Below are 26,643 nucleotides of genomic sequence, written 5' to 3'. Positions count from 1 at the left end.
TATAAATACAGAAACCCTTGTATGCAATGACGTGCACAAACACACCAATAGACCCAAGTCTATTCTTTGTTTTTTTATGTATGTCAGTGCTGTAAATGTGCTAGAAAGTTTAAACTGGTGTTACAAAATCTGCTGCATCTGACAGTATTGCTGTGTCTTTAGTATAATGTAATTACCCAAGAAGTCGCAATCCAATAGAACTAGTAACTATAAGCTACTATAGTAACTATATAGTTTATAGTAACTATAAACGACTATTTTTTCTCTTCAGTAGGTTATTGATAAAGTACAGTAAGTCTTAAGGTTTAATAAAAATTTATTGATTTTTGAAAATCAACAGGCGACCCCCCCCTTCATTGTCCCGCGACCCCTCGGGGGGTCCCCAACCCCACTTTGAGAACCTCTGGCTTAGACATCGCTTAATACAGGATGTACAGCAATACACAAATATCTTTATAAATGAACAAAATTAAGGATTAAGATGTTACAAAAACCACTGCCTCCATGTTTTCTTCACCTATGTTTTTTTTTTTTTATTTGTATGATGTTATTGTTATTAGCAGTAAAATTTATTAAATGCATATTTATATTTGTTTTATTAAAAACAAGCTTAGAATTGTCCACCTATCAGGTTTTTGAGATGTCTGCATCACCATATGGGGCATAAGACCAAGACGTGTGTTCAAATATAACTCTGACCACACTTTATTATTATTGTTCATTTATTCGTTAGCTGGGATTTTGAAATAACTTTAAAACAAATCTTTGTGCTTAACAAATAAAATTAAATATGTAGGCTAATGGATGTCTTCAGTGAAGTGTGAACAACAGCATTCCTTATTCACAAAAGTAAAGGAGTAAAGAGTAAAAGTGAAGTAAAGAGAAAGTTAAGAGGCTGAAAGGAGGACACTCATTCTTTATTCCTGCGCTGCAGATGCTCTGCATCACTGTTTTCTCACTAGTGAAGCATTACATTTTTCCAATTACAAAGTCCGCCATGTAAATAGCAAATGCACCTTGGTGTGACACAACTGACTTTTAAAGGGAATGTGAGATGAGCCTTAAGATGGTTTAATGCATGTGATGCTCAAAGCACACCCATAACTCATTTAGAGATTAAGCACAACCCTGTTAGACCATGCGCTGTGGCGCAGAGCTTATTTTTTTTCATCTCTAAAAAAGCAAAAATGGATTCGGACATGCACTTAATGCTTTTGCGCCATGAGCTTTAGACTTTGCACTTAGATTGTTAAAATAGAGCCCTGACTATTATGAGGCAATATAATGTTTTATTGTATGTTTTAATGTCCACGTTTTCAAGTTCTGACTAAAAACAGGGTCAGAGTTTTGCTTCCCAAGGAATGCACATAATAATAAACAAATGCATGAATGTAAAAACATGTCAACATGTATCGTTTTCGCTCTAAAAGTGTGTTTATTTTTCCTTCCTACAGTCTACACGTGATCAAATCGCTCATAAACGGGAAATTATGTCCAGTTATGAGAATCATAACAATCAAACAGGTAAGTTCACAAGCTATAATTTAAACAGTACATGATTTTTTTGCTTTACACTGCATAGTACTGAGACCTCCAAGTTAAATATGAACATTTGCCTTTGCTTGCAGAGGAGGATGAGTATTATCCAAAGCTCTCTACTAAAGAACTGGCACAGCATTTCGAGAAGACTATTGAAGAAGCAGCCCCTAGCAAGAAAATCAAGGTAAGTCCTTTTTAGCCTACATCCGTGCTCTGACACATGAATATATTATGCTTTAATAGGATTCGGTGCATAAAAAGATTCCACTTACTGTCTTCTGCTTAGTGTTTTACATTTCCGTGAGTCCATTTCCATTTTTAGCAACATATTTTACTTGTGCTTTGTAAGACTTGCTGATCTTAGCGTTGACGTTGTTATTGTAACTTCACTATTTTTGTAACTTTATTGTAAACCAGAAAAAGCTAACAACAGTGGTTCAGACTCAAAGTCTTTTAACTTTTAAATGTTTTGCTCAAGAGATCAGTTTATTTGAGTAAACAGAGCATAAACATCAAGCAAAAAACCTGCAAAAACAAAAAAATAAATAAATAAATAGTAGAGGTGTGAACCTATACTGGTCTCACGGTTCGGTTCGGTTATGATTATCATGCCTTCGATTTGGTTCAATTCGATATCTCGGTGCATCACGGTGCATTGACGATGCTTTCCATATACAGTGTTATATTTTAGGGGGGAGGCTATAACATGGTGTCTGTCTCTATCTCTCATTCACAAACATACACAAACATAGACAGCACCAAACAAACAAACACACACACACACACACTTAAGCCCTTGCAACAGGGAGAGCTCGCGCTGAGCGGAGCAGAAAAACGAAAAAAAGAAGCACTTGTCCGACGGTCCCTTAATGAGAGCTCCACTCAGCGCGAGCTCTCCCGGCTAAACACATATTGCGAGGGCTTAAACGGAGCAGTGCTCTTAATGTCGAGTGGAAAAAAAGAAAGACAGCTGTGAAACATAACCAGCTTTGTCTTTTTGTAGGAAACACGCTTTAGATCTTTTTAGGGTAAGAGTTTTTTTGAGTTATTGCCATCTATCACTGAATGTGTGTCAGGAATAGCGAAAACAAAACCAACTGAAGCGCGCTCATTTCTGGCGCCCCCCTGGATGTACAGCGTCCTTAGCATCTGCCTATGGTGCCTATGCCAAGGGCCGGCCCTGAATTGGCTGTGTTATAAATACTCGCGCTCACCTCCCTCGCGACAGAGCGCATAGGAGATAAATGACGTCAGTACATAATAACCGGTTATGATTATTACTAAACCGATACCGAATTGTCGCGTCTGCATCGCGGTGCACAGAAGAAACAATTAATTTTGACATCCCTAATAAATAGGCAAATAAATAATTAATTACTTATTAAATCTATGTGTTCCTGCATAAATAAAAAAAATAAATAAATAAAAGCACAAATAAGTAAAAGTGAAAATCCACAAATTCCTGCAAAAATATAGTGCATCCGGAAATTATTCATAGCGCTTCACTTTTCTACACCTGTTTATGTTACAGCTTTATTCCAAAATGGATTAAATTCATTTATTTCCTCAAAATTCCACACACAATCCTACATAATGATAATGTGAAAAAAGAGTTTTTGAAATTGGTGCAAATTTATAAAAAGAAATCTGGAAAATCACATGTACATCAGTATTGACTGCCTTTGCCGTGAAGCTCTAAATTGAGCTCAGGTACAGTCTGTTTCCACTGATCATTCTTGAGATGTTTCAGCAGCTAAATGAGACTTCGTCTGTGGTAAATTCAGTTGATTGGATATGAATTGAAAAGGCATACACCTGTCTGTATAAGGGCCCAGGGTTGACAGTGCATGTCAAAGCACAAACCAAGCATGAAGACAAAGGAATTTTCTGATGATCTCCGAGACAGGATTGTCTCGAGGCACAAGGCAGGAGAACCACCAGGTCTCTTCCTAGAGCTGGCCGACCATCTAAGCTGAATAATCGAGGGAGAAGGGCCTTAGTCAGGGTGGTTATCAATAACCCGATGGTTACTCTATCAGAGCTCCAGCGTTCTTCTGTGGAGGGAGGAGAACCTTACAGAAGGACAACCATCTGTGCAGCAATCCACCAATCAGGCCTGTGTAGTAGAGTGGCAAGACAGAAGCCTCTTACCAACTGGAATTTGCCAAAAGGCATCTGAAGGACTCTCAGACCATAAGAAACTAAATTTTCTGGTCTGATGAGACTAAAATTTAACTCTCTGGAGTAAATGCCAGGTGTTACTTTTGGAGAAAACCAGGCACCACTCATCACCAGACTAATAACATCCAAATGGGGATGTTTTTTTTAGCAGCAGGAAGTGGAAGACTAGTCAGGATAGAGGGAAAGATGAATGCAGCAATGTACAGAGACATCATGAATGAAAACCTGCTTCAGAGTGCTCTTGACCTCAGACTGGGGCGACAGTTCATCTTCCAGGACAATGACCCAAAGCACACCGCCAAAATAAAGATGGATTGGCTTCACAACAACTCTGTGACCCTTAAGTGGCCCAGCCAGAACCCAGACCTGAATCTTATTGATCCTATTCTATTGATTTTTCAGGTTTTTTTATTTTTAACAAATTTGCAACAATTTCAATCTATCTTTTTCCACATTGTCATTATGGGGTATTGTGTGTAGAATTTTGAGGAAATAATTGAATTGAATCAATTTTGGAATAAGGCTGTAACATTACTACAAAGTGAAGCGCTATCAATACTTTCCGGATACACTTTAAATATATAAATATGAATCGAGTGATCGGCCTGACCGGTCTGAATGGTCGTGCATTTACAGGTCTGTGTGCTGTTTGAGTTGCTCTGCAATAATACTAAAAAAATGAAAAGCTAGCTGGTAGTCGGTTTTGCTTGCACTTCACGCAGAAGCATAGGTGAAGCCTTTAGTGCGAGCAGATAAATAATTAAATAAATTACACGAATGCTGGGGGGATAAAAAAATGCCAAACAAAGCCAACATGGAACTGCATTCAAAAATGAATAAATGTTAGTAAAAAGGAAAAAAAATCCACTTTTAGTTTATATTTTTTTTGATTCCCTCAACATTTATTTATTATTATTATTTATTTATTAGCACGATTAATTATTTAGATATTTATTTATGCAGTTATTTGTGATTTTATCAATTAATTCATTTATTTATTTTCATATTTATTTATTTATTTACTTATTGTTTTTGCAGGTTTTGTCCTTCATACATAACATATGTAGACATATTTTTATAAATAGTATATTTTAATATGAGTAATATTAAGTATATTTAATATCTTCTAATATTACCTATAAAACAAAAGGAAACAAGTGAAAGCTGTCTTAGGCATAGTCTGGAAAACATTCTTGCTTGAGCCTTCTCAATCGATAAGTAATCCTTATCGAAGTAAGGATTTTCTCATGTTTTACTTGTCATTAAAGCTCATGAGAAAGACTTTTTATATTAGTATAATTAAATGATATTGATTGCTTTAGGGAAGTGTGTCTAATGCATTTATGAAAAGGATTTTAAGAAATAAATTATTCATTTATTTGTTTGAGAAATCATTCAGTAAATTCTGTATATGCTGCTAAGCAGTCAGTTAACTTTGTGTTGTAATTTGTAAAACCCTTATCTTAACCCTTATGTGCTTTTAGGGATGTTTTTATCCATTCTAAGGTGATTTTGAGTCTTAATTTGGCCATAACTTTCTCTGAGTTTCAGCTAGCGGAAGTATTTTGGATTACATATATAATTTTGCCACATATTTAGGAAAAATGCTTTAAAAAAAATCAGTGACACTCTGTACCCTTTTGTTATGCTAAGGATGAAAACATCCACTGAATTAAACTGCTGTAAAAATGTGTGTTTTTGGCATAAATCTGTTAATCACCCTTAGTCCTGATCAAAACTGCAAAATTGCTTAGACTTTGCTGGAGACTGCCTTTTTTCAGTGATGGGTTGCAGTTGGAAGAGCATCCGCTGCGTAAAGCATATGCTGGATAAGTTGACAGTTCATACTGATGTGGCAATCCGACTAACCCGAAAAGAGAATAAATGAATGAATGAATGAATGATTGAATGAATGAATGAATGAATACTACTTTTTATATTGAAAATAAGTAATTTTGTTTAGTTTTTTTCGTCAAATTAGTGACATCATTTATGAATGTGGGAATTAAAAAGTTAAAATCTTTTAAAGCATTTAGTAGTTTTGATCAGAACTGAGCTTGATTAATATATTTATGCAGAAAATAAATAAAATAAATTTATATCTATTAATCTGATGCATTTTTACAGTAGTTACATTTACACAAAGTTGGCACAAGGGTTAAAAAATTACAAACAAAACCTTTTCAAATATAAATGATTAAAAATCTATATTATCTATATTTATTTCTATTTATATATTTGTCTAAGTAACTTTTTATTGTAATACAAAATTGTTTTATCATGTAATATTTTTAGTGTATATCCATTTTGCCATGAAATAGCCACAAGTTGCTGATGTGGCAATAAATAAATAAACAAATTAAATTTTAAAGCCACAATAACAGCAGAAAAATGTTTTCTTCTTTCATTTTTTTAAATGCAAAGTAAGAGCACAAAAACCTTGGAAAGGTTTTAGAAGCAATTTACTACACTTTAGAATATTCCATTTTTATTAAAATGAAGAGCTTTTTCCAAACCATCTGATCCAGCAAACGTATTAGTCATTTCAAAGTCACACTGAATTATATGAATTATTTTTTTCCCTATAAAAGATTGAACGTGACAAAAGCCGTGCACAACTGCAATCAGATGTCAGCGCATCCCATCAAACCGTAAGGACTGAGATAGCAAGCACTCTGAATAGTGTTTCCACAAATAAAGCAGAACTTGTCGAACCATTGATTACTTTTGACGATCAATATATCGATGATGAAGAAGATCTGGAATATCTGCCACCACCTCCACCCGACTTACTAGAGGAGCCTTCAGATGATGCTGAAATCTTCCCTGAACCCCCATTACAACCAGTGAAACACACAGTAAACAGAGAGCAACACTTCAGACAGAGGGAGCTAATGGAACTGAAGCGTCTTTGCAAACACATTCACCCAGATGTCAGGAAAGACCTGGAAAAAGATTTCTACAATGATGAGGACATCGAAGCTGTGGGTGATGTTCAAGAGGCAGCGTACCAGTTTGAACACACCGGAAGGAATTCAAATGGAAGCCCGGATCGTGAATATCTGGAGTGGGATGAGATTCTGAGAGGGGAAGTGCAGTCCATGCGTTGGATGTTTGAGAATAAACCTTTGGATTGCATTAAGGATGACTCGGACAATGAAGAGGAAAGCAGAAAGATTGTTCAGCAGGAGTTTGTCGCAGGAGGGGATGTTAGAAACACGGCTTTGATGTTTGAGATGCAGCCTATTGATGAGGTGGGACAGAAACGGGATTCTAAACGAAACTACCTTGTGAACGAAGTTGGGAAAAGAGATGTGCGTGCTGCTGCATGGTTGTTTGAGACAAAGCCAATGGATACACTAAATAAACTTCACACTGACGATGAGCAAACCAAAGAAGTAATCTTCACACATGAAGCCACAGAAGGGGATATGAAGTCTGTGAGGTACATATTTGAAAACCAAGAAATGGATTCTCTGGGTGACACCGAAACCATGGATGAAAAGCAGCTGCTGAGCTTAAAGTCTGTACTGGAGGAGATCAAGTCAGAAGTCAAGAAAATCATATGGATGTTTGATACTCAATGCATGTGTGTGATGAGGGAACACTCTGGCGAAATGGTTTTGATAACTTCTGTCCGTCGAGAGGAGACTGAGAAAGGAGACATCAAAACATCGAGATGGCTTTTTGAGACGCAGTCTTTGAATGATATCGAGATGGACATCTCTCAGGTCAGGCTCATCTCTAGTGTGTCCATGGAGGACAACCATATGGGTGATGGAAAAAGGGGAAGATGGCTGTTTGAGACAAAGAGGCTTGACTCTATAAACTCCCAGTGGGAGAGACTGCAGAATCAGCAGAAAGAGATTCTCGGGGCGGATGTGCGCAAGCATTGCATGGTGTTTGAGACACAGCCGATGGATACACTTAAAGATGATGCCAACTCCAGACCTGTTGCCACAGAACAGATTATCGGAGGTAACGTTCGCTCTGTAAGACACTTATTTGAAAACGCTCCACCGGATGAACTGAAAGAGCTTCCAGAGGTAGGAAAACTACAAAAAAGGCCTGTGTACGAGGAAGAACAAGGTGATGTGAGACATCAGAAATGGAAGTTTGAGAATGAAGCACTGATGAGGATGATCAAAGATGAGGACAATGAGGCACACAGACTTAAAACTGTAGCATTAGAGGAAGAAAAAGGTGATGTAGGCCATCAGAGATGGCTGTTTGAGAACCAACGTTTGGAAGACATTCAAGAGGAAAAGAAAGTGTTTATGAAAACAATAGATTCTGAACAAATTGATAAAAGTTACAAGGGTGATGTCCGTAGAAATTGTTGGGTGTTTGAGACACAACCGATGGATACATTAAAGGATGATTCCAATGCCAGACCAGCGAGTGCAGAGGAAATTATAGGAGGTGACGTCCAATCTGCCAGACACTTTTTTGAGACTGCTCCAAAAGATGAGATAAAAGAGCTTGCAGAGGTGGGGAAACTCAAAAGAATGATGACATCCGAGGAGAAAGGAGATGTACGACACCAAAAGTGGCTGTTTGAGAGCCAGCCGCTGGAGCAGATCAGAGAGGAGAGAAAGGAAATCACAAAAACTGTGAATCTGGAGGACATTGAAAATGTGGATGTGAGAAATTACAAGCAAATATTTGAAACATATGATTTAAGCCAGTATGACGAAAGTCAAAGGATTCAAGTTGAGGGAGTCACCACTGGTTCTGTGAGATCAAATAAAGATCTATTTGAGTCCATGCCATTATACGCTTTGCAAGACAGCTCTGGACATTACCATAAGGTCAGAACTGTAAGGCGGGAAGAAATCGTCAAAGGAGATGTCAGAAGCTGCCAGTGGATGTTTGAAACTCGCCCTATTGACCAATTCGATGAGAGCATCTCTAAATTCCAAATCATCAAGGGCATAACCCAACAAGAGGTTGAATCTGGAGATGTCAAGACAGCTAAATGGCTTTTTGAAACACAGCCTCTCGATGCCATTAAGTATTTCAGCAATATTGAAGATGACGAGTGTGTTACTAAGGAAACAGCAGACATAGTGAAAGGTGATGTCAAAACCTGTAAGTGGCTTTTTGAGACTAAACCTATAGACACTCTGTATGAAAGGAAAGAGCTTGAGAGTACAAAAGACTCTGATGAAGTTCAAAAAGGAGATGTGAAAACATGCACTTGGCTTTTTGAATCTCAAACCCTTGACGCCATACAGGATAACTCAGAAAAGGTGTTGCAAATTCGCACTGTGAACCAAGAGGACATTCATGGGAAAGATGTCCGCATGGCACGATTCCTCTTTGAGACGGAGAACCTGGAGAACATCGCTGGAGAGGATCGAGAAGCATTTAAGAGCGTGACTGAGATAGATATACAGTCAGGGGATGTGTCTCGGATGAAATACATATTCGAGACCCAGTCTTCTGACGTGGTGAGCTCAACCTCTGAGGACTTTATGAGACAGCTGCGAAGCGCTCAAGCTGAGGATATTCAGAAAGGAAATGTTGGAAACTGCAAATGGCTATTTGAAAACCAACCCATAGATGAAATATCCGAGAACCCCAGTGAGCTGAAAGGAGCCCGGATGATACAAGACGTTCAGGGAGGCAATGTTGATAAAGGTAGATTCATTTTTGAGACCTACTCTTTAGATAAGATTCAAGACTCTGAGGCTGAAATAGGAAAGCTGCAGAAAGTCATCAGAGAGGATGAGGAAAAAGGAGATGTGAAAACATACGCCATGATGTTTGAGACTCAGCCTCTTTATGCTATCCAAGACAAAGAAGGCCATTATCATGAAGTGACCACGCTTACAAAAGAAGAAATACAAAGAGGTGATGTAGTAGGAGCCCGTTGGCTGTTCGAAACAAAGCCTCTGGACTCAATTAGAGAGACAGATGAGGTCTACATTTTAAAAGCGGTTACACAGGAAGATATCCACAGTGGTGATGTCAGCTCAGCAAGATGGAGGTTTGAAACCCAGGCCCTTGATAAGATTGCAGAAGATGCTAAAATATCAATCAAAACTGTCGAGGACATTCAGGGAGGAGATGTTAAAACAAACAAGCAGCGTTTTGAATCTGATGCAATGTCTCAAAAGTTGGTGCGCACTGTCAGCATGAGTGAAATCCACAAAGGAGATGTCAGGACAGCAAAATGGATGTTCGAAACTCACACAATTGATCAGATCCATGCTGAAAAGTCAGAGGAAGAGATGAATACTGTTGTTCTGGAAGAACAGCTAAAGGGGGATGTTAAACAGTCTGTGTGGCTATTTGAGAAGAATCCTCTTGATCATATTAATGAGAGTGAGGAACAACATATACAAGTGGTTTCTGAAGACATACCCAAAGCAGATGTGAAATCCACAACTTGGCTTTTTGAAACCACACCGTTCACTGAATTCAATGAGAGCCGAGTCGAGAAGACTGAGATTGTTGGTAAAAGTGTCAAGGCCACCCTTGATGAATTGTACACCCAGAAAATGGTAGACTCCAAAGGCATCATCATAGAAGCAGATGAAATTGGAGATGTTCGCATGGCAAAGTACAATCTTATGAACAAAGATGCCCCTGAGATTCAAAAAGAAGAAATCATTAAAGGAGATCTGCAAAACATCATGATAAACCTCCTCAACAGACAGGAGAAAACAGAGGAGAAAATCATTATAAATGCAGAGGAGAGGGGCGACATCAGCGGAACTGTGCAACAGCTGCTCCAAGAGCACAGTGGCACCTCTGTGGAGAAAGAGGAGATAATGAGAGGTGACATTCAGGAAGCCATAAACAACCTGCTGAAAGAGGAGAGCACTGGCAAACGGGGCATTCTCATTCAGGAAGACGAAAGGGGGGACATTCGTATGACCATCTACTCTTTATTCAATTCTCACGAGGAATCAAGCACCGAGAAAGAATATATAGTCAGAGGTAATGTGAAAGGGTGCCTAGAGAGACTTTGCAATCCAGACACAGAGGAGGTTGCGAGAATTAAAGTGGAAGAAACGGAAAGGGGAAAGGTGAGCTTTTATTCTACATGTATTGAGTCAGGTGCACTGGATTACCTCAAAAAGCTGCAGGTAGAGCCAGATGAGGGAGACCTGGGTAAAATTGAAAAAGAGGAAATCATCGGGGGAGATATTAAGGAAACGAAACTCATCCTGACACGTAATCAAGCTCAAATTGGTCGTCTGGTGGACAGGGAAGATATAGTGCCTGGCGATGTTCATAACACAGTTAAGGTTTTCATGACTGAGCCTCAAGTCTCATTTGAACATTTACAAAAAGAAGAGATTGTGAGAGGAGACCTGCAAGCTGCGCTGAATTCACTGACACAGTCTATAAACCAGGCGGTTGTTCTGGAAAAAGAAGAAGTTGTTAAAGCTGATTTAACTATGACCCTGAGGTCTCTTGAGGAGGCCCAAAATCAGCCCAAAGAGGTAGAAAAGCCCGAAATCATCCCTGGTAACATCAAAGGAGCACTGCAATCACTCAAAGACTCTTCTTCCACCAAGGTGGAAGTTGTCGTAGAAGATTTGGTGCCAGGTGACATCAAAGGTACATTGAAATCGCTGGAAGAGGCCAAACATGCTGTGAGAGAGGTGGAGAAGGAGATGATTGTTAAGGGTGACATTCACACTGCAATACAGAGTCTACAAGAAGCATCAAATGAGAGAAAGGTTTGCCAGCAGGACATTGGTGTCCAGGGAGATGTGAAAGGAAAGATTCAACTGCTACTAGAGCCTCCTCCGTCTCCCAGAATGCAACGTAGAGCTAGCACAGAGGGCGACGTGAAGCTTTCAATAAAGTCACTCTATGACACCCAAGAGCAAGTTCAATCAGAGAAAGAAGAGGTGATTAAAGGAGACGTTAAGGGTACAATAAAATCCTTAATGGAAACAGCACGCAGATCGAGCCCAACGATTCCCAGAAGGGAACCGATTAGAAAGGTCAAAGTTCCTGCCAAAGCCCCGTCTCCATCTGTGAAAGACATCCCTGCACAGAGGCCCACCCCTGCAGTTAAAAACCTTGATATGAGCAGTGAATCACAGAGCACTCACAAGCAATCAATGCAAAACAGATATGGATGTCAAGAGAGCTCTACAATCAGTGGCCACACCACAACATGCAGCCAGGAGACAAAGACCACAGTGCTGGAGCACAAAACAATTGTTCAAACACATGGTGTCAAAACGCTGAAGACTGATTTCCGTAACCTCAAAAAAAGTGGCTGTAAGGGTTTAATCAGACTGGATAAAAGAAAAAAGCAGGACATGTGTATGCCACCTCCATTACTTGACCCGGAACCCCCTCTGCCTCCTCCTCCATCACCCCCTCCAGATTATGACAGCATCTCATTTCCCACTCCTCCTCCGAGCATCAGAGGTGATCATGATCTTCCTCTTCCCCCAACGCCTCCTCCTGGTGATCCAGCCAAGACAGAACTCGATCATTTACCTCCCCCACCATCTCCATCACCTCTCCCCCCTGCTCCACCCACAGCTGAGTTAGACCTCCTTCCTCCCCCTCCAACAGAGCAAGAACTGGACATCCTTCCGCTGCCCAGTCTAACACCATCCAAACCCACAAAAATGACTGTCAAACCCGTCAAAGCGCCAATGCTTTGCAAAGTACCCAAGCTTGAGCCAGCGATTTCATTTGAGCAAATAAATGTGCATTCTGTAGAAGAAAGTAGAAAAAATGTCACCACATCATCAGCCAAGTCCACCATGGTATCCTCTAAAATTCAGTCTGCATTTACAAAACAGCCACCGGAGTCTCCGCGGCCTCCCAAGAAAGTTTTCACAAACTTGATGCTCACCCCTCCCCCTTCTCCTCCTCCAGTGTGCAAATCCCCGGTAAGCAAATTCAAAACCCCATTAATACAAGCTGAACAGAAGTACAGACAGCAAAGGGAGGAAAGCTGCACGCCGCCGCCACCACCATCACGCTCCCCAGCCTTTGAAATCCTCATGCACGAGTCAGTCAGTGCAGCCCTTGAAATGCTTTCTTCAGAGAGCACGAGCACGGTGCAATCAGAGGCAAGCATATCATTTGATTTCACTCAAGAGAGAGCTCAAAAGAGTGTGACCAAATCGGAATCAGCCACAGACTCATATGATTCATCCAAGCACACAGCTTTCTCAAATGCTCCCCCAAGCAAGGCTTTGATCACTGCCACAAATGAGCAATCTCCTCCAGAATCTCCTGTTATTTCCTCAGTTAAACAGAGCATTATCTCTAATCAGTCATCGCTGGGCTCTTCAGGTCAGCAGCAGACCACCTCCACTTCAACCAAAAGGAAAAAGAAGAGATCTATGACAACCAATATACAACAGGTGACCAAAACGGTTATTAAAAGCATAGACAAAGATGAAATAACAGCCTCTGTCATAACAGACAAAACTCAAAGTGCTCCTACAAATGCATCTGAGACTGTCGAAAAAGATGTGAGCAGCATATCTTTATCTGAGGACAAAACAAAAGAGGAAAGTTCTCCAAAGAAAAATCAAGAAAAAAGCTTATCTGATCGATCCAAAGCAAACAAAGAGTCTCAAATTAAGGATGCTGAGCAGAGGCCACAAAAGGCAGACAGTCAAAAGGTGAAGAAAATTAACAAGAGTGTTAAACTGGAGAGCAGTGAGAAAGCCACAGCGGAGCAGGATAACATTCAGGTGAAAGAAAGCAGAGAAAGAAGCCCCACAGAAACAGAGGGTAAAGTGGAGAAAATGGCAAAAGAGAAGCCTGTAGAGGAGCCTCCTGCCGCTCCAAAAAAGAAAAGGAGGAGCAAGAATAAGAAAGACAGAGAGGCAGCTCAAAGCAACAACACCGCATCGGTTTCGCCTACAGAGGCCACACCTGCTGAGCCTAAGTGGCCAGTCTTGACATCAGATGAAAAACAAGAGGAAATCACCGTTGTGCAAACACAGCGCACCGTTCAAGCGGGACACGCAGAGTTTTACAAGGAGGTCATCAAAACTGAAAGTACAGTCCAACAGCAGAGTATCCAGGAGGAGGGCATGGCTGTGCAACTTCAAAAGCAGGCTGGTGGAAGCCAGCAGATTCCTGAGGAATCAAAAGATGAAAGCCGAAATGTTCCAATAAAAATGACAGGCAAATCTGCACAAAAGGAGCCTGCTGAGTCCTCGGCGGAGAGTGCCGACACATCTCTAAGACAAGCTGAAGCACAGAAGATGTTGTCTCATATCTCAGAGTTGCAGGGGGTGGCGGGAAAAATGGACTCTAAGTCTGTAAAGACGCTCCTCAATGAGATGCCTGCCTGGCTTTTGGGGCCCGAAGAGAAGAGTGATTTGGAAGAGGCAGCGGCTGAACACAACGAGCAGAAGTTGAAAGAAATTCTCACTCATGTTAAAAACCTTTTAATGCTCTTTGAAGGCACTATTGAAAAGCATGAATGTGAGGCCACATCAGAAAAATGGGTTGTTAGCGGAACCACACAAAGAATTTCAAAGATTTCTATTGGTTCTACAAAGTGTGAAACTCAGAAGGTGGTCAAAGAGGAGACAAAGACAAAACGTAAGAGCCGAAAGCAACAAATGAGCAACACTACAACTCCTGACCCCAGAGGTCCATCCCCATCTTTGCGCATGCGCTCGCCTTCACCCACATTCATCACTATTGAGTCTACAAGGAGAACTGACTCACCACAGAGAGCAGCACCTTCCCCAACACCACCAACGCCTCCGCCACGCAGGTCTGAGACGCCAAGCTCTCGCATAAGCAGGGCTTCACCTTCACCTACTGCAAGTCGAGCAGATAGTTTGACCCGGCTCAAAAAGGCCACAGCTACACTCTCCCGTGGGGCTTCACCAGATCCAGTGCCTCACGTTGTGGTTTCAGGAAAGAAGTCCGAAATTGTGGAGTCACCTGCCACGTTTCATCGGCAGATCCAAATCGATTCTAAATCTGTCGAAGAGAAAAAAGTCAAAATGACATCCTCTGAAACAGCAGTAGTGTCGATAGAAGATAAACAAGTCACAGAGACTCATGCGTCCTTTCAAACAGCAGTAATGTCTATTAATGCTAACATAAGTGGAGATGTGTTTAATATTCTTGAGCATTCAGGCACAAGTAAAGAAGACGTCAAGTCTAAAAGTGCAAAAGAGGTGGAGAAAGTCTTAGAGGTTGACCTGTCTGGACAAGCCAAAACAATTGAGACGTCAGAGGAGAAAGTTAGTATTAGAAAAGACCCAGCTGACATAACAGAGAAGCCTGGCAGGGAAACCGAGGACCTGGAGCTTGATACGGAGAAGAAAGCAAGACAACAAGAGGATATGGCTGCTTTCAACATCAAGGATATTAAAAATGTTTTTGAAATGAGTGAGCAAAGTTCCCCCTTCAAAGCACTACAAAACAAACAGGAGGAACAAGAGTCAAGAGTGAGTGAAATTGCATCTGAAGGTTCAAAGCCTGAGCTTCCTCCAGAGAGGGAACAATGCTCCCAGCTGAGCTCCCCTCTGCCTGTGCGCAAAGATGTGAAAGTAGACAAGTCTGTCGATCCAACAGGCTTTTCGGAGACAAAAACAGTCACTGAGTGTTATTCTTCTGTTGACGAGTTCGGCACTAAAATTATCGGATCAACAAGCACCACCATGGTTTCTAAACACACTGAGAGCGTTACGACACAACGGGCGCCTTTTTCCTATGCTGATGCCGTGAAGAAAAAGACACCAGAGGTGACGGCATCACCCGAAGCTTCCGCAGAGGAACTGATGAAGAACTTCCACAAAACGTGGACAGAAAGTGAGAGTGTGTTCAAAAGCTTAGGTGTCACAGGTGAGAGAGTTGAGCCACCCGCTAGTGCATCAAAGCGAGACTGCTGTAAATATGCCTGCAGTGCATGACAGGAATGAATTTTAACAAGTCTCTGCAAAACACCTAAAGTAGCACGGGATTGCTGGTTTAGTGTTTAGCTTTACCGAAAAGCTGCATTTACATGAGAGATTGCATGTGTGGATGTGAAAGTGACTCACTTTATATATGTGCATGTTAAAAGTCTTCTAATTTTACTTGTTGAATTTTCTTTTTGTTTTTTGTGTATTTTTATTTTGTAAATACCACACACAATATTATTACCTGACACTTATTTTATTAAAATTTTTTATTAATTTTTAAAATTAGTTTTGTATTATTATTTTATTGTTTTTTATTGTTTTTAATTGTATTATTATTTAATTTAATTTTTTTAATTTTTTTAATTTAATTTAATTTTTTATTATTTTATTATTTTGATTTAAATTTTGTTTTTTTATTTAATTTTATTATTTTATTTTTAAATTATTTAATTTTATTTAATTTTATTTTATTTTATTTTATTTTATTTTATTTTATTTTATTTTATTTATTTTATTTTATTTTATTTTATTTTATTTTATTTTATTTTATTTTATTTTATTTTATTTTATTATGGTTATTTTATTTTATTGAAACACCACACACACAATAAGTGTTCAAACTGGCATGTCTAAATTGAGTAGGTATCATTTAATAATCTTTCTGTATTTGGCTTTTTTAGCCAATCACAAGTTCTCTTTGTCTAGTCTCGCTTACAGCACCTTCACTTACAGCAAAAATCAAAACAGACAATTTATCAGCTTAGAATTTCAAATATCTCAATAACACTGAGTGCTTTCTCCATAATTGCCATTCATCTCTGTCTCATTAGCATTTGAGAGTGCTGCAGGAATCAAATGTACTTTAAAAAGCAGCATGTTTTAGGGATTGATACAGAACAAAGCCTTATTTGTGTGTCTCAGTATGACCTGTGAAAAGGCAATGTGGCTTCATGTTTTATAATTTACAGTTTTTGTGAGTTCGTTACATTTCTTAAAATGCCACAACACATTATAACCCAATTTGTTTTTGAAATTCAGTACACTCATCTGGGTAAAACAAATAAAATGGCTAAGATGAAAAAAAATAATTAAAAACAAAAAAGTAGATTTAATAGCAATTAATGTACATTCTATGTAGACACAATGTTCTTTGTAGAACTTTGGCCATTTCATTTGATGCAGACAACAAAATGCATTGTGTGTTTGATTTTTTTTATTTTATTTTGTATTTTATTTTATTTTGTTTTATTAGTTGATTTTATTTTGTTTAATTTTATTGTATTTTATTTTTATATTATTTAATTTAATTTTATTTCATTATTTAATGTTTTATTTTATTGTTTTTATTTTATTCTATTTTTACTTTATTTTGTTTTATTTTATTTTATAGTTTTTTGTTTTATTTTGTACTTTATTTTAATTTTATTTTTTATTGTGCTAATTTTATTTTTACATTGTTATGTTATTTTATTGTTTGTTATTTTAATTTAATGTAATTTGTTACTTTATTTCTTATTTTATTTTATTTTTTTCATGTTATTTTATTTTATTTAATTATTTAACGTTTTATTTTTTTGTTTTTATTTAATTTTTTATGTTATTCTATTTTATTTCTTGTTTTTTCTTTATTTTTTTATTTTATAGTTTTTTTATTTTGTATTTCATTTTATTTCATTTTCTTATTTATTGTGCTACTATTTTTATATTTTGTTATTTTTGTTTTTTTATTTTTAATTTAATTTAATTTATTTTATTTCTTATTCATAAGAAATTTATATATATTTATATATATTTAATATTTTAATTTATTGTTTTTTTATTTTATTGTTTTTTATTCTACTTCATTTTATTTAATTATTTAATATTCTATTTTATTTTATTGTCTGCACATTAAACAGCACATGTTTGGCTAAAAATACACAAATGTGTGTTACTTAAAAAAATAAACAAACAATAACTTAAATCTTTGTATTGTAATAAATTAAATGTTATTTATTTAACTGAAGCTATATTTTCACCATTGACATATCTGTGTTAAAGGTCTCAAGTGTTACTTTTTTTCCAGAGTTTGAGAAGTATTAATGTGTGTTATTGTGCGTCTAATCTTGCCATTTTACTAATCCCATTTTTGTCATTGACAGATCTTACATGGAAGTTGTTGATGTGATTGGCCTGCTTGGTGTAGATATACTGCATGTTTGACAAAGGCCTGCTTGGAAATATTTGTTGTTCCCAAATCTGAGAACTTTTTTTTTTCCTTTCTAGATTCGAGTACCAAAATCCGAGATGTGTGCGGTGTGCAAGAAGAGGGTTTACCCGATGGAAGGCCTGATAGCAGACAAAAAGAAGTTCCATAAATCCTGCTTTTTCTGCGAGCACTGCAAAAACAAATTGAGGTATGTAAAATATTGTTGCAAGTTATGAGTAAGTGTTGCTCATGCTTGTTTTTTGTTGTTAAGTCTATCCCAAACTTCAGCGAGTCAGAATATAGAAGTTTTCTAGTCTTTCAACCCATATTATGTTCAATTTCAGTAATGTTTAGGTTGTATATGAAATAACAATAATACTAATTTAATGAAATTCCATCTAAATTAGAGATATAAATTAGAAATTATGGTAAAATGTAAATGTTTAACATTAAACAGGTTCTATTATGTCCTTTTACATGTTAAAAATGATTGATTATTTAATGTAAAGGCTACTTGTTTGTACTACAAAAACAAATTGGGGTATGCAAAATATTGTTTCAACTAGTAATTAAAGAGTGTTGCTCATGCTAATGAGTTTGTTCTTATACCAATCCAAACATCAGAGAGTATTATTGTAGAAGTATTCTAGTATTTCAACTCTTATATTATGTTCAATTTCAGTATTGTTTATGCTGTAGATAGAATAATAATAAAAATACAACTTTAATGAAATTTTAACTAAATTAAGGATGGTACATTTTTTTACATTAAACAGGTTATATTATGTCCTTCTACATGTTTAAAATCATTGATTATTTCATGTTATAAAGGTCATTTGTTTGGTCTGAAGTAAAAACAGTAGTTGTGTGTGTCTTTTTAAATGCAAATGATCTGCTTCTCCCCTCCCCCTTTCCAGAAGAGGGCGGTGGCTTTACATCTAGTTACTCTAATGACAACATACCAAAATGTCTTGTCTGTTTGAACTTCTGAAATACCGATACTGAGGGTAACACCTTTGCACTAAATCAAGTTGAAAGTGCAAAAAGCAAACTATAACCTCTTTTCAGCTTTTTATAAATTATGACAAATTGTGAGTGTGATTTTTAAAACTGATCATTTATATATTTTTTTATGATTTGTGATTTACCCTAGAGAATTTACTTGCTTTAAATTTAGTTTTTATGTTCTTTTCTGAAATATACTGTAGGTACTTAAATATACTTAATAATGCACTTATTATACACTAGTATACTTGACTTATTCTGACAGAAAAGTTTTTGCATATTTAGTCTATTGACCTTATCTTTCGCATATGAGCTAGTGATGGGAAGTTCGGATCATTTTACTGACTCGGATCTTTGAGTCTCATTTATCGAGATGAACGAATCTTTTTTCGAGTCATGTCGTTCATTTGGTTCAATTTGCCAAAATATTATTAAAATGTTACGAATTGCTTCCAAACACATCTACAACTAGCCCAAAAGGTTGATCACACGACAAATATGTCCTAAATAGAATACTATAAGAAGGAGAAAATAGATAATAATTCAATGTTTACTTGCTCTTTTGTCTATGAAGGTATTTTTTTCTCTTTGCTCAGCTCACCTCTTCATGTCTTCAAATGTCAGTGATTCGTTAACGTTACACTGACAGTCACATATAATCTTAACCAATGTACACAGTCTGAGCTGATAAGAGCAATGATAATTAGTTAATCTTTCGAGTCGTCTGGTTCTTGACTCGTTCGTTCATCACATGACAGAGTGACTCAAACCCGAGGACTCGAGAGATGAACGGTTCAATTCTTTTTTTTGGCTCTAAATGCATATGATTGGCCCGTGATGAACGAGTGACTCAGACCCGATAGTGGACTCGAGAGATGAACGGATCCATTCTTTTTCTGGCTCTAAACGCATATGATTGGCTTCTGCCTTTCCGCGATTAACAAATCAAAAGACTTGAAATAAACGATACCACCTGCACAAATGTGCACACGCGCGGATGAACGAATCACTCCCTGAGAGGACTCGTAGTTTCCGAGTCGTATTGAAGATTCGTTAAAAATGAACAAATCGTTAATGAACGACTCATCGCTAATATGAGCGGGCACAGCCATTTGAATTCTTTTGGTTAACGACTTCCGGTCTCAATCAGTTCCATTCATTTTTAAAGGTTAAAAACAGCTTGTTACACTGCTTGATGTTGCAAATTGATATTTTCTTATTATATAATTCTGCTGTGTCTGTATAGTCATAAACACACTTGTTTGAAGAGCAAGTAGTTTGACCGTTTATTATTCCTAGTCATTTCTCCCATAGGGAGCTGAATCAGAAGTTCCAACACAATCGCAAAAACGAGCGCACTTCTGCATTGACGAATAAGATCAATACTTGTTCATTGACACATGCTTCAAAGTAAGGAAATATTGGATTATAGTTGCTTTTACTTTTTTACTTCTTTGGGATTTTAATTGAGTGACCTATTCATTTTTTTTTTTTTTGCATAATATTACATATTCCTTTCTAGGCTTAAGGCTAGTCTGAGACTAAACTGCATGTTTGAGCTGTCTAAATTGAAAACGACAGATCTTAAGATACATCAGTGCCATTGAGTTGTCTCAAGCTGTACACCAGTAGTGTATGTGTCTATTTTCTAGACAGATTTGCTAAGTAATCTTACAGTCAGACTAATATAGGTCTAATTCAAATGTGTGGACGATTAGTTAACTTTGCTAACTAATCTTATTTCACAAGAAGTCATGTGTTAAAAAAAACTTAAAGTATACTCAGTGTAGTTCACACGCCTGTGAAAGTTCATTCCATGCTTGATTAGGGATAATAAAGGTGGCCAAGATGTACCAAAATGTAAAAAAAAAAGTCTCTGACAACACTTGAGTGTAAAGTTTTAGCTCAAAATACCCTATTTTTGAAACTAACCCTATTTGGCTTTGATCCTAATTATGCCGTTTTGGTCACTGTCGCTTTAAATTCAAATGTGCTCTTTTGAAAAGAGGGCGGAGCTACGAATGCCTGTGTGTCAGCATAGTGTCTGATTCAAAAACAAGACTAATGCTTATCCTAATAAGGGATGGGCACTAATGGGCGGAGCTTTCCTCCTGTGATGATATGTACAAAGAGAGAATGTCAGTCTAAGTCTTTCTTCAGACTGTTTTTATCAAGTGTGATTACTAAATATAAAAGTAATAATTTTTTATCATTAAAAGTTGAAAGCTGGTGATATTCCCAGACTGTTTCCACACAGCTGTGTTTCCAATCTCAACTGTGTTTTGCAAAGTAGGTCCCCTTTAAAGTGTACTTGTATTGTCAAGTTTTAGAAACAGCATAAACAACTAATTTAGTTCAAGCATGTCTAACAGTGTGACTATTCAAACACATTTATTGCACAAAATGCCATTACTTGCAAACTCCACCCTGCATGGAAAGCTTGCAGTGCAGTTCTTGTTTACAAACAAGATATATTTGCAATATGTTTTCAGTGTCTTATGAATTATGACTCAACTCTGTTGTCTGACAGCCTCGGAAACTTTGTCTCTCTCCATGGACATTTATACTGCCAGCCACATTACAAACAGCTCTTCAAGTCTAAAGGGAATCTGGAGGATGGATTCGGTCAGAGTGAATTACCGGGCGTTCGGGATACGGGGGATAAAGAGCACGAGGGATCGGATTGGAGATATTCACTTTCGCAAAGCAGCATGTGTTCATTATCAGACATGTTGGAAAAAGATGCAAATCAGAGCCCCAATAAAATCTCCGTAAAGTGGCCTCCACAAACAGTCTCCCACAAAAAGACCTTCTCTTTGGACGAAAATGTGAAACTAGTGAAACCCGTTTGGCCTCCAAAGAGCGAAGCTTCAAGATCTCCGAAGTATCAACGTCGAAAAACCTCTCAGAGGAGCACGATTTAGGATGAAGCTGATGGTGAAAGAGAAATTGGAGATTTGCAGTAAATTAAGTTGAAAGTGTTAAAAAAAAAAGAACTTTAATACAGTTTTTCTCAACCATGTTCCTGGAGGACCACCAGCACTGCACATTTTCAAAGTCTCCTTGACTAAACACACCTGATTTAGATCATCAGCTCATTAGCAGAGACTGAAAGACCTGCAATGGGTGTCACAGACAAAGGAGACATCCAAAACATGCAGCGTTGGTGGTCCTCCATGGTTGAGAAACACTGCTCTAACAGAACTAGAAGTATAAAATAAGTTTACACTGTAAAATGTCTCTTAATTAACAGGTTCTGTATTTTGTGATTCACAAGTGTTTTCTGTTTGTTTACGGTTGTCAATTGCATTATGGAATGTTGATCTCTTCTCTGTCGTCTTTTGATGTTGATTCAGCTCTACAGTTTAACAAAAGGACTTTTATTGACATTTTAGTAGTTGGAAATCATATTATAAAAGAATATATAGAGAAATAAGTCTGCAAATCAACACAAAATGTTTTGGCAGTTTATTCCAAGGTGTTTGTAGCATAATATATAACACCAACCTAAACAATATAACACTTTAAACTATTACAAATGGTAACTTTCCAATCTTAAAATTGCTCAGAATGCAATTCAAAAGCGTTATTAAATGCGGTAAAAAAAACTAAACAATAAACACACGAATCACAAAATACAGAAAATGCTAATTTTTCGCATATGTTTAACAGTGTAGACCGACCATATTAAGACTTTACTGTCAGTTTAAGTAAAGCCGGGCTCTGACTCAGCAAGTTTTAATAATCCTACACTATTGTAGCATGTTAGACTGCATGAACATGACTACTGTCACACTGTAAGATCTCACTTGTCATAAAGTCAGAATGAACAACAATCAAGACCAAAATCAAGAATTCGTTGAGTATTGATTTTATGATATTACACAGATCGCCCCTAGTGGAGAACAATTGAATTTTCAATGTTTTCATTCATTCATTCATTCATTCATTTTCCTTCAGCTAAGCCTCTGATTTATCTGAGATTGCCACAGCAGAATGAACCGCCAACTTCTCCAAAATATGTTTTACGTAGTGGATGCCCTTCCAGCTGCAACCCAGTACTGGGATACACCCATACACTCTCTCATTCACACAGACTCATACACTACGGCCAATTTAGTTCATCCATCTACACCCAGAGAAAACTCACGCTAACATAGGGAGAACGTGCAAACTCCACACAGAAATGCCAACTGACCCAGCCAGGACTCAAACCAGCACCCTTCTTGGTGTTAGGGGACAATGCTAACTGCCGTTCCGCCCAATTCAAAATGTTTTGAAGCAGTTAAGCGTTATTTACTAAAATCCTGTGACCTTTCCAGTTTGTAATGCGCTCTGAAACCACTTATTCGAAACTAAAGATTTGTAAAGTTGTCGAAGCTTCATGAAGCAGTGTTTCGAAAGCAGCCATCACTACATTCAGTTTGACTGTGACAGCTTACAGTGTGACATATGGAGATCATGGCTGTGCAGTCTGACATGCAAAAATCGTTTATGAATATTAAAAATGACAGCCTTGTGAGCCAGGCTTTACTTACAGTTGAAGTTAAAATGATTCGCCCCCCCATGAATGTTTTTTATTTCTCAAATATTTCCCAAATGATGTTTAAGAGAGCAAGAAATTTTCCACAGTATTTCCTATAATATTTTTTTTTCTTCTAGGGGAAGAATTTGTTCCATTTCAGCTAGAATGAAATTATCTATAATAATGTATACATTTTCTTTATCTTAAAAATCATTTTAAGGTTAATATTATTAGCCAGAAGGTCATGATTTGAGCTCATTAAAGAATTACTTTCCATAGCTTTATTTTATATTCTTATGAGATCCAAAACACAGAGGTTTCAGCACATCGCCTTCCTCAGTGCGTGACATAGTCTTCTTCATAGACCCTCTTATTTCACTGTCAATTACAGTACGTCATTAGTTAAAAGCTATCTCATTTTCATTTCAATATATAGTTGAAGTCACAATTATTAGCCCCCTCTAACATTATTTCCCAAATGATGTTTAACAGAGCAAGGAAATATTCACAGTATGTCTGATAATATTTTTTTCTTCTGGAGAAAGTCTTATTTGTTTTATTTCAGCTAGAATAAAAGCGTTTTTTTAAATTTTATAAACACCATTTTAAGGTCAAAATCATTAGCCCCTTTAAGCAATTTTTTTAAGTCTACAAAAATAGCTTGCCTAATTACCCTAACCTGCCTAGTTAACCTAATTAACCTAGTTAAGCCTTTAAATGTCACTTTAAGCTGTATAGAAGTGTCTTGAAAATATATAATCAAATATTATTGACTGTCATCATGACAAAGATAAAATAAATCAGTTATTAGAAATGAGTTATTAAAACTATTATGTAAACTGAAAACATAAATCAAACAGAAATTGGAGGAAAAATAAACAGGGGGGATAATAATTCTGACTTATACTGTATATTTGGAAATGTGTTCAAATTGTATTGGGGTGGAGATGGGGGGGGGTAATAATTCTGACTTCATCAGTATACAAACAGAAAAGTCTTGTTATATTTGGAAAAAACCCTTTATTTGGATGAAAAAAATGAAAATAGAGAAACCCGTTTGGCCTCGAAACAGCAAATCTTCAAAGTCTCCAAAGTATCAATGTTGAAAAACCTCTCAGAGGAGCACGATTTAGGATGAAGCTGATGGTGAAAGAGAAAAAGAAACAGAGAGAGTACAGGCGACATCCCATCTATCAGCAGAACACAAAACACTTCACAACTGCATGAAGAATTGAGGAGAGCTGAGAAACAGGAGGACAAGTCTCTATGATGAAGAGCTGAGGATGAAGGTGAAAATCTCTATGCTGGAAAGGTGGAGACACGGAGATGATGCAGGTCAAAAGGTAACAGGAAATTGATAAGGATTGTGGGAAATGACAAATGTTGGGTGTGTATATATAAAGTATATGAGGAGGGTTTGTGTGGTATGTTGGAAAAAAGGACTTAGAGAAGGTGAGAATATGAAGAGTGTGAAGCAGGACAATGTCCAGGTCACAATGAAGAATTTTCAACTAATTTGGTTTTGCATGAAGTAAAAAGAAAAAAGTAAAGGAAAGCTCTATTCATGACATTTCAATACTGTAATAACAAAAATTGTAATAATGTAAATGGTATTGTGGTGAGGCAGTGGCACAGTAGGTAGTGCTGTCGCCTCACAGCAAGAAGGTCGCTGGGTTGCTGGTTCGAACCTCGGGTCAGTTGGCGTTTCTGTGTGGAGATTGCATGTTCTCCCTGCCTTCGCGTGGGTTTCCTCCGGGTGCTCCGGTTTCTCCCACAGTCCAAAGACATGCGGTACAGGTGAATTGGGTAGGCTAAATTGTCCGTAGTGTATGAGTGTGTGTGTGTGAATGTGTGTGTGGATGTTTCCCAGAGATGGGTTGCGGCTGGAAGGGCATCCGCTGCGTAAAAACTTGTTGGATAAGTTGGCGGTTCATTCCGCTGTGGCGACCCCGGATTAATAAAAGGGACTAAGCCGACAAGAAAATGAATGAATAATAATAAAAATAATACTGATAATAATAAAAAGAATAAGAATAATAAAGATAATAATAATAATAATAATAAGGATAATAATGATGATGATCATAATAATAATAATAAAGATAATAATAAACATATGCTGGATAAGTTGGCGGTTCATTCCGCTGTGGCAGCCCCGGATTAATAAAGGGACTAAGCCGACAAGAAAATGAATGAATGAAATGGTAATTGTTAAAAAAAGTCAAACAATAAACACCCAAAATACTAATTAATTGCACATGTTGCAAAGCATTTTGTTTTTAAATGTATGTTTTTATACTGAATAACAGTGGAAATTTAATAGAAACATTAAAGAAGACACATTACTTGCATTTATTAATTATTTTATGTAGATGTTCTATGTAGAACATTATGGCATTTGATGTGGACATCAGAATAAGACACTGTGTTTATTTATTTATTTTTTGTTTTATTTATATATTTATTTTATTTTATTTTAGACACCAAAATAAATTAAATAAATATTTTTCTATTTTATTTAAGCAGACTCAAAAATAAGACTTCAATTTTAGTTTTATTTTAATATTTATTAATCGATTTTTATTTTATTTATGTATACAATAAAATAAGATATCCTGTTTATTTTTAGACACCAAAAAGAAATTTAATTTAATTTAATTTAATTTAATTTTATTTTATTTTATTTTATTTTATTTTATTTTATTTTATTTTATTTTATTTTATTTTATTTTATTTTATTTTATTTTATTTGTTGATGCAGACTCCAAAATAAGATTTATTTATATATTTTTTATTTTAGTTTAGTTTAGTTTAGTTTAGACACCAAAAATATAGGGTTTATTTAATTCAATTTTATTTAATTTTATTGATGCAGACTCCAAAACTTTTATTTTATTTTTATTAATTTTTTATTATCTTATTATTTATTTATTTTTATTTTTATTAATTTATACACCAAAAAATGATGTTGTGTTTATTTTATTTTTTTTTTTTAGACACCAAAATAAATTTAATTTAATTTAATTTAATTTAATGATGCGGACTCCAAAAAAAGACTTTTTTTATTTATTTATTATTTTATTTTGATCAATTATAAAAAAATGTTTTATTGTGACCTGGACATAATTATGATTCATGCTTCAGCAGATGTGGGATGTGTGAAACAGCTAATATTCAGACAGCAGGTGCCAAATACTGTATGTGGGTCAGAATTTGCAAATCCTGTGTTGTGTAATTTCTGTCAGAAATATTGCAAAATCTTAAAAAATCTTATTTTTTTCATGAAAAATACCTTAAATTTGTCTCTGAATATTTTCAAACAGATGTCATAT

At 36.6% G+C, this 26,643-nt stretch overlaps 1 protein-coding gene across 4 annotated transcripts in view; it reads left to right on the top strand.

Annotated features, from left to right (window-relative positions):
- xirp2b (xin actin binding repeat containing 2b) overlaps positions 1 to 24,838 on the top strand; it is a 209,432-nt gene extending 184,594 nt beyond the window's left edge. For all 4 annotated transcript variants that reach the window (XM_068223681.2, XM_073913222.1, XM_021479041.3 and 1 more), the window contains 5 exons: positions 1,455 to 1,524; positions 1,629 to 1,723; positions 6,312 to 15,534; positions 17,859 to 17,989; positions 21,317 to 24,838. In XM_068223681.2, coding sequence (XP_068079782.2) covers positions 1,455 to 1,524; positions 1,629 to 1,723; positions 6,312 to 15,534; positions 17,859 to 17,950 — 9,480 coding nt within the window. In that variant the 3' untranslated portion in view covers positions 17,951 to 17,989; positions 21,317 to 24,838. The remainder of the gene's footprint in view (positions 1 to 1,454; positions 1,525 to 1,628; positions 1,724 to 6,311; positions 15,535 to 17,858; positions 17,990 to 21,316) is intronic.
- Positions 24,839 to 26,643: the final 1,805 nt, after the last annotated feature.

This window comes from Danio rerio, chromosome 9 (genome assembly GCF_049306965.1).
Source record: "Danio rerio strain Tuebingen ecotype United States chromosome 9, GRCz12tu, whole genome shotgun sequence".
Taxonomy (NCBI): domain Eukaryota; kingdom Metazoa; phylum Chordata; class Actinopteri; order Cypriniformes; family Danionidae; genus Danio; species Danio rerio.
This window is presented reverse-complemented; position numbering and strand designations above follow the sequence as displayed.